Source organism: Leptonotus elevatus, chromosome 15, assembly GCF_054856555.1.
Source record: "Leptonotus elevatus isolate MCC_2025b chromosome 15, RoL_Lele_1.0, whole genome shotgun sequence".
Taxonomy (NCBI): Eukaryota; Metazoa; Chordata; class Actinopteri; order Syngnathiformes; family Syngnathidae; genus Leptonotus; species Leptonotus elevatus.
Genome location: NC_141253.1, coordinates 6,793,906 through 6,803,608, shown reverse-complemented (window position 1 = coordinate 6,803,608; position 9,703 = coordinate 6,793,906). Strand labels below are relative to the sequence as shown.

The following is a 9,703-nucleotide window of genomic DNA, read 5'->3' as shown; positions in this document are numbered from 1 at the left end:
AATAGTTCACTCACTCAGCAACATCAATGCATTTTAACCTCTTAGTAGTTTCTTCAGACTCTGTGGACTAACAAAGAAAAAAAATCATTATTTTTATTATTATTATTATTATTATTATTAACGTAGCAAAATTTCACAGTAAAGTTTTTGTGGGTTTTTTATTTTTTATAAATGTACTCTGCTGAAGTGTGATCGTTGTCTTTTAACGGTGAGGTGAATGTCATACTTTTGAATCTGCTGTTATTTTTGATGAAAGCAACTCCAAAGGAATGCAGAGATGTACAAATTCCGAGACATTGTAAAACAGCTCAATACTTTAAAATGCTAACTAATGAGTCACTGACATGCATCTTGGAAGCAAATTACTATTTTTTTATTATATATTTTTTTAAGTATGGGAAACGTTTTAAAAACTGCCTTGTAGACCATTTTCGTGCTGTCTTATCGCAGTTTGCAAAGTAAAATAAATCATTCATTTGATTGAATACAGTTGCGTAAAGGGCAAAGTAGTGCTGCAGATAAGTAAACAAAAAAAAAAAGTCTAAAGTTATATTCTGTGCCCACAATTTTCTCAAAGTATCTTAAAGCAGGGTACATACATCGTTTGGGCAAGTCCGCAAAATTACCGGATGTTTTTAAAAGGTTAGGAGGAAGGTATGCAAAAAAAATAATTATTACAAAAATGCTAGCAACGCTACTGGGGGGAAATCTTAATATACAACATTTAAAAAAACAATCAAAATTCCAAACGAAAACAATCACCACTGCAATGACCCGACAAAGTTTACATACGGTTTCATTTGTGTTTCTGAGAAATTTGTGACAAAAAGCAGAAACTAGTGTTGTGGCTTTTAGTATAGCACTTTTGGACCATTTATGAACTTGATAGTCAATGTACTGCGACAGGAGGCAATTAGACCCATGAACAGCATTTTTGTTTGTTGATTCTCGCCAGAGTGACACACAAGGTATGTTGATCCAGAGTGTTGCATTACACGGAGTAAAGCATAGTCTGAAGTCACACACAAACGATTCATGCTTAGAGTGTTCATTGTCAATGGCCTTTATGCTCTACATACACGTTTTCCAAAATGGAACACATTTTTAGGTTGCGATTCACTACCGCTTTTTCTACCACTAATAAATCAAAAAAAAAAAAATGCGGTCGTACCCCAGCATTAAAAAAAAAAAAACATAAATCAAAGTGCCAACTAAAAATTGCCTTTCTTTTCCTGTTGATATAACGAACCAATTAACATTCATTTCCTGCCCACGTAAAGACGGCTTGTTTGTTTCCTGCAGGATGGACAAGCTGGCAGCCGAGCAGCTGCCTTGTTTGCCGCATGCACACATCAGACGGCTTCTTTATAGCCGCCTTATCACACCGCATGAACCTCATATAAACATGGCACGAACCCGGATCAGGCCACAGTGCTAGGCATGCGGGCGCATTTTGACATACACTGGGAATGCATAAGAAGGAACGAGAAATCAGAGTTGATCTACAGAAATATTTTATTCAGGTGTGAATGGGAAGCTCTGGAGCGCATTAGTGTCATTACATTGTCACTGGCCACTGAAAAGAATGTTTCTCCAAATTTACGGACTTTTTTCTTTTAGATACAAAAAAACACACAAAAACTAGAATTTAGCGCACGGATGTCCACCAGGGTGGAAAATAAATATTTTTTATTTACTTTGCCACTTATATATAGCTCAAACTTAATTAAAAAAAATTATATGAATGTGGTCTGAAAAAATAATGAAAAACAAGAAAAAAATCTCATATTGTGGCACTCCACAATGTAACATGGAGTCTATTTTTTTTTTTTCACCTATTCAAGGATTTTGATTTATTTTTTGGGGCGTGTCGATAAACGTATCCTACCCAGTAAATGTTTTGTGCTTAGGCTAAAGCCCCTGACTAAATGTATTATTTTGACGCAATCTTGGTGCCAACGAAGTATGTTGAAGTGAGGGGAGAAGCTTCATTTAATCAGGCCATAGCATTGTCTAATAAAGTAGTGCTTTGACGCCATCTTTTTTCTTTCTTTTTTTGACGGTGGGGGGGGGGTGCATTTACTCACAGATTGTCACTATTTATTAGTAATGGACGAATGAAGCTTCATGAAACACTTGTGATACTTTTTGACTCCTCAAGATGGCACTGTTGGTTTAAAGATGTAGTGGAAATTTAAATTTCCTTTAAACCATGTGCATCATCTAGAGGAGTAAAAAAAAAATAGTGCAAGTGCTTCATGAAGCTTCATTTTCCCATCACTACTATTTATTATTTATTTATTCTTATTATAGTATTATTTAATATTTATTTATTTATTGGTATTTATTGTATTATTGATATTACCTGTACTTATATTATACTTTAAATACTAACGCTGGGGTGTGGGGTGTTTATTAATCGTAATACTAAAAAAATGTAAGTCAAATAAAAACAATCAAATTAATCCTCAATTCACAAAGTTCCGTGAAGCCACATGTGACTGTCCATTTGGATTTTAGAACAATAAGCAACATCAAATAACTTATTTAATAGGTTCTTGAACACGCCAGCTCATGAAATCAGTGGCATCGTTGACATAAGTCTGATATAACCCTCAATAAAGGTGTAAACAATACCGCTCACCTTATACTTTTGTACTTGCCATCTTTGTTTCCAACACAAGAAAAGATTTTAAGATACATACTTTTCACTTGAAGACAATTTATGACTGTATGTATGTATCAATAAGACCAAATACTAGAAAAACATCCTGGAATGTGTCAATGTAAAACAAAACTAAGGTAGTTAAATAAATTAAACAAATACAAAACAATCAAATGTTTTTTTTCATTGGACACATCCAGACAAGCAAGTGATTAACACTGATACACAACGTAAAATAATCTCGTCCGTTCCAAAAAAATTGCCTTTCAGTGAGACACACAATTGATTCATGGTCGTTAGTTCCTGATCCTGTCCAAAAATATACTGCATATCTATTTATATATTCATATAAACAACACTTGAGATTCCATTTTTTTTTTTTTTATAATTCTAAAATACATCTATAATATTAGACAATATATACACATTTCCCCTGACGTAGGCTGCTCATAACACATTAAGCACAAATTCAGATTCTTCTAAAATGGAAGAATAACTTAAAATCTGGAAACATTGCTTCTGGCGAGGCCAGGGGACGTAAGAGCTGATAGATTCTCATACACACACACACACACACACACACGCATATATATATACACACATTCTATCCAAGGCCTCTTTTTGTAAAACAGACAATTGATGTACAACATCGTCCCTGCTTTACCCACCAGTTTGATTACATCACCTCCACACATTCTCCAAAGGAGTCCATAAGATTCCCTTTTGTTATATTGGAGTGCAACAAATGCTGTGCTAGAGCAGCGTCGTCCGCATGTGACGCGCGAATGCGAGAGAGGCACACAGGAGGATCGGCGAATATAAACAGGGCGAGGAGGCGGAGGGCAAGTTGTAAAAGTTGTAGTGGTTGAAGTCTCGACTGGGAGGCTTCGCTGTGATGTCACCGTTGACGATGCGGGGCGGTGGCGCAGACGGGGCCACGGCCCTGTGGAGACAAAAAAAAAAAAAAGTACAGACAAACAGAGAGTTTTTAGTTGAAAAGCCAAAATTAGGATCTTGCTTGAAAGCTATTTTGTTTTTTTTGTCAAAAAGGGTTCTGTGCCGTTTGGTAACGCCTGGGAAGGGCCAATCACGATCATCTTTACATCTGTAGATTTAATAGTGCTCATATTTGATTTTCATTGTACTTCTTAAAGAGGAAGTCATTTCCCCCCCCCAAAAAATTTGGGACAGTAATATGTGCTTTAGCCCCAAGTGCTAGCTAGCTAGCTAGCTCCCATGGTGCTTGTTTACCTTTTAGGGAGCTAGCTAGCTAGCATCAGGGGCTTAAGCCAAACTGTGGCAGGGTTTTTTACTTTCTGGACCTGGATTTGCCACCTTTTAATATGTTCTATGCAGCCTCACTAGCCTAAATACGCTATTCTAGTTAATATTGCGTTAGCGGAATAAAGAGTTAAGTAACACATTTTTATCCATCTCGAGAGGCGGCCATTTTGCCACTTGCTGTCGACTGAAGATGACATCAGTGTTGCTCAGGTCTCAGGTAACAACCAATCACAGCGCAGCTTCAGAAAACAGGTGAGCTCTGGCAAAATGGCCGCCCCCTGAGCTGGATAAAAACGTCTGGATTTTGCTTCATAACTCATATTCCAAAAATGTAATATTAATCAGAATGTCATGTTTAGACTCCTAGTGAGTTCACATCAAACATATTATTGTCAAGAAATGTTTAAGGTTGACCTCCACCTTAAGACAGACAATTCAGACAGCGCCTCTTCTGGTTGTATTTTAGTAGTGCACTTTCCTTAATAACCTAAAAAAAAAGTTGAAACATTTCTTCTCTCCAGTTTAGATGTTGAGCCCGTGAGGCTTGTTTGTTTGGACTGGGACAGCGCCAGGCCAAACAAACGCAGCTCCGTGAAGTCGGGAACCTCTGCATAGCAGCGGCCGGGGAAACAGCAACTTGACACAACATTCTGATAATGATAATCGCATGATGATGAAGATAACATGTCATAACAATAAGCTCGGGAAGAAAAGTGGAATGAGTCTAGGATGAATGTGAAACTCTTAACTATTCAGTTTGAGGGTTTTTCGTTTTTGTTACCTAAATATCAAATTTTACAATGTAATGTAAAGACACTAACTAGTATGCTATGAGCTTAAATGTTACCAAATGTAAATGTATAAGATTACTCAAAGCTAACAAAAAAAAATCACCTAAAGGGTATGTTAACGTTGATTGTGAATTGGTTTTGTATATAAATGAAGTAGATGTTTCTACAGAAACGATTTATTTTCATTTCATAAGGCTTGAAATTTTTGTTGGACAGCTTTGCGATGGCACTGGACATCGAAGAGAACAGGGTTCTGTTGCTGCCGAGTTTTGGACGACCTCTACCTTTCCCATCCAGGCACCTGGTAGGAGGACATTCAAATATACAAAGATGTCAACCTTGTACGCTTTGGCACACGGGGAAACAAACAGTCGATTTCCTGGCCGCCCAAAAAGACAAGGTCTCTTAGAAAGTGAGAAAACATTTTCTGCAGACGTGATGAAAAGAAGCGCTCTCAAACGTCTTCTTGTTTCCACGTTGCACAAAATCTTTTAGGTTGCTTGACAGTGACTTTCAAATACAAAATCATAAACATGCCTAAGCACGTTAAGATAATGTAACAAAAACAAAGGGTATTATTACTGGATTAAAGTTTGCACAATCCTATTGGATGGTTTTGGAAATTGTCCAACAAAAAGCCCAGACAGAATCTACACGTTTAGTTTTTTGTTTCAGTTTACCCCTTTTTTTTTTTTTTAAATCAGGGATCAAAATCTGTATCATATGGAGGACCAAAACTGCCAAAATTAATTAAATAAATGGATAAATAAAAAAGAAATACATAAAAGTGAAAATATAAATATATAATATAATATAAATATATATAAAAAATATATCTATAAAAAATTTGAATTCAAAAATGAAATACAAATTAATAAATATAAACGGAAATCAAAACAACAAAATTTATATCCATAAATAAATAAAAGTACAAATAAATACAAAAATAAAAAACAAAATTTAAAAAATTTAAATAAATATAAAAAATTAAATATCAATCAATAAATAAAAACGCTCTGCTCTCACATTTATATAATTTTCATGCTGCCACGACTTATTGTTGTGGTGACAGTGTACAAGATAGTCATCGGAGACTTCCGACCCAAGACACGCTTCGGACCGCCCCGTCATTTGAATAACATTTTGACCTGACAGAGCGTGTGCCGCATGAAATAAATAAATGTGAGAGCAGAGCATTTTTATTTATTGGTTGATAAAAAATATATATATTTATTTTTGTATTTATTTTGAGATTTATTGTTATTTTTTAAATCTTTTTATTATTTTTTTACTTTTATTTATTTATTTATTTATTTATTTATAGATATAGATATAGTTTTTGTTGTTTTTATTTCCATGTATATTTATTTTTTTGCATTTAATTTTTGAATTATATTTTGTATCCGTTTTTATTTTCACTTTTATTTATTTATTTATTGAGTCATTTATTCATTTTTTTTTTTTTAATTTTGGCAGTTTTGGTCCTCCATAGTATCATAGTTTTAGTAAACTCAGTGCATGTACGTGTTTTTAGCCATAGTGTACGGAAAGCTTTGCTCAAAATACAGTGAAAACATTCTCACAAGACTGGAGGAAAACACGGTTCATATTTAATTTGATTTAATATAGAGCGGTAAACAAATGCATCTCCGATTTCTTCTCCCTCCCAAGCTTATTCCCTCCATCAACATGATAAATTGCTGGATAGAATGTCAGCAAATTAACTCGGTGGCCACATGGCTAACCACTCACAAAATATTGGTGGACCACACCTGTGCAGTGGTGGTCTCGTTTTCATCTGAAAGGTGAGCTTGTTTCGTTGTCCGGTTAGTCCCCGCCTGGAGCTACAGAGAGACCAAAACCGGATTCTGCCCAGGAATTCCCAGGCAGCTATTTTCACCTTCAAGTCACCTATACCAGTGAGGAACTAGTCCGGACTTATGTGTCACTGCAGGGCATGTGTGTTCAGCTAGAGTGTGTTTGGAGTGCATAAAGTGTATGGTGATATGATATGTTGCCCGTTTGAGCCTCTAGCATCACAGCAGGAAGTGTCGGTTTTGTTCTACAGGCTAACAAGGGTGGGGGATAGGATGTACATTTTATATCCGTTCTAAATGTATAATAAAATATTTTTATTTTCCCCCAGTTCTTCATACTCTTGTTAACATAAAAGTGGAAAAATATGTTGACCGAATACAAATATATTTTAGTTCATTGATACAGTCATTTCATAGTAATTCATAAAGTTGTTTGAGGTTTAAGTTAAAAAGATGTACTGTACTGTTAAAAAAAAAAGTGTGAGAACTTGATTTGTGTTCAGGCAATTGTTCTGCCAGTAGATGGCATAAGCATTTAATGTTGGACATGGATGGCAACAAAGTACAAGGGGCGGGCGTTGATTTGAGCATTAAAAACAATTGTGGAGTTAAAGGAAAGTTAAATTAACTCGATTTTATATCTGTTCTAAATGTATAATAAAATATTTTTCCCCCCAGTTTTTCATACTCTTGTTAACATAAAAGTGGAAAAAAATGTTAACCGAATACAAAATGTCTTTTAGTTCATTGATACAGTAATTTCATAGTAAGTCATAAGGTTGTTTGAAGTTTAAGTTAAAAAGATGTACTGTACTGTTAAAAAAAGAGAACTTGATTTGTGTTGAGGTAATTTTTCTGCCAGTAGATGGCATAAGCATTTAATGTTAGACATGGATGACAACACAGTGCAAGGCGGGCGTTGATTGAGTGTTCAATGTTTTTTTTTATATAAAAACAAATTTACCTCTCTTCTATGCGGACCCAGAGATCATTAAAATGTCTGTGCCGCTGTTTCTTCTGCTTGTTTCTCCTTTTCTTCTTCAGCATCTTCTTCTCCGCTTTCTCCAGCAGTTCCAGACTATCCGGAGGCAGAAGCATGCGGCTCAGCCGGCCGTCCTCCAGGAAACGCCCCTGATCCTGCTCCCTTTCTGTGAGTTCGTGAAAAAAGGGCTCCAGGAAAAAGGAGTCGTCATGTTGGTCCTCCGGCTCAGTCGAATCTGATCTGGACGATGATCTCCTAAACGGTTGATAACACAGATAAGGTAAAATGTTGTTGACTTGTGTAGTGATTAACATCGCACTCCTCCATCTTTTTCTAAACATGATTTCTGCGTTATAATTGATGGCTTCCTCCATCCTTTCACAAGATCTTTTTCTGTGATAGCTTCCCTTCATGGCATGCTATGCCACACTGCATAACATGCCTCACAACAGAGTGGGATGCTATGGCAAGTCGAGCATTTCCACAACACTTCGTAGGTGGTCTGTGTAGTCATAGTGGTGGTACAGTTTATGAGGTGGACTATAAATAGTGGTTTTTCATCACACCCTTAGAAAACATCCCAAAGACACCTGCCCTTCGTTCCACATTTGGTTTGAATGTGTACATTAGCCCGGCTTGTGGGCCTTGACTAAGCAGAACACCTGAATTTTGCCTGTGAGAACGCTGTATTAGCTAGAAATTTAGGTTATGCCCAGTATTTAATATCATAATGTCTGTGTTTGATTTTTAGATTAATTATCAGAGTTTCCGTGGCTCATTAAAATGCATTAAAATACATTCAATGGGTTTCGATAAAAATAAGGCCTTGAATGGCATTAAGAAGCATTGAATATGTCGAGGAATATTACAAATTTAAATACATATTTATGCTTTAATTTGACATAAATCGAGTCACTACAACACAGCAGTAAACAATGAGATAAAAAAAATTCAAATTTTGCCTGATGCCCCTTATTTTTTAACAACTTTTCATTTTTTTCTTTTCTTTTTTTTAAAGAAAAGATTATTAAAAATTAATCGTAATTAATCGCATGACTTCAATAGTTAACTCACGATTAATCACAAATGTTATATCTGTTCTAATACAATATAAAAAAAACACTAGGTTTTCCTACTCTTGTTAACTGGGGAAAAAATGTTAAACTAGTAGAAATAGTTTAAATGAATTTTTGACGTCTATAGCCATCAATGGCAGTGAATGAGTTTTAAAAAAAACATGAATTTGATGATACATAATAAATGTTTTTTAAAAGTCTGATTTTATTTTTTTGCTTGTAGTAGAAAAAGATTACATTTAACTTAATGCAACAAAAATTTGAAAAACAACTTCTTCTTTTTTTTTACTATTGCTTTAATACAAATGGATAAAAGTTAACTATTTACATTTTTATATGAATTTTTAGCCTTTAATCAATTAACAGAAGATGCTGAACTTTTAAGGCGCCACAGACACTCTCTGTATAAAATGAAACTCTCCAGACACTGTGCACATACGGCCCTCACTCTGGTATGATTTTTTTCCCTTTCATTTTTCCTATCCGACTGTTTATAAAAACATAAAACTTTTTTTGTAGATTGATGATTCATGCGCGTTAACTCTCCAGACCAGACAAATTATGACCCGAGGAAAGCCATGACACAACTAGTCATGTTTTTAGACATACGGAGGAAGTGCGTACTGGAAGAAATGAGAATTAATCAGTGGATAACTGCCTGCGGCTGCGATGTGATTATTTGCAGGCAACACATTTTGAAGTCTTCCCGAACATCTGTTTCAGGTCAGGTGATGAGCACAACGCGGCTTTGAATGTTGCGTGAATGTTAAAAATGATTTCCGATTTGGAGGTCAGTCAGAAGCAAATGTTGGAAGAAATATGACTGGCAGGAACCTGAAACTTGTTGAAGTGATAAAACATATGTATGATACATGCTTTTCTATTTCTATTGTCTGCCTGTCTACTACTCAATGTAACACGCTAAACCTAACTTCAAAATAAACGTTACCAAAATACAGTAATAAATCGACGGCAATGTTAATAGCCTTCGTACACTTTTACTTTGAAGTTGGTCCACGGTCGTAGCGCGATGGCTAGCTTGACTTCCTTTTTAGACGTTTAGGATTTCTTTCTTTATCGTATATGAT

The 9,703-nt window shown here is 35.4% G+C and overlaps 1 protein-coding gene across 1 annotated transcript in view; it reads right to left on the bottom strand.

Annotated features, from left to right (window-relative positions):
* Positions 1 to 1,535: 1,535 nt before the first annotated feature.
* trabd2a (TraB domain containing 2A) overlaps positions 1,536 to 9,703 on the bottom strand; it is a 53,743-nt gene continuing 45,575 nt past the window's right edge. Inside the window, exons 6-7 of the mRNA XM_086096924.1 lie at positions 7,522 to 7,794; positions 1,536 to 3,608 (exon numbers count right to left, since the gene is read on the bottom strand). Of these exons, the coding sequence (XP_085953050.1) occupies positions 3,419 to 3,608; positions 7,522 to 7,794 (463 nt within the window). The 3' untranslated portion in view covers positions 1,536 to 3,418. The remainder of the gene's footprint in view (positions 3,609 to 7,521; positions 7,795 to 9,703) is intronic.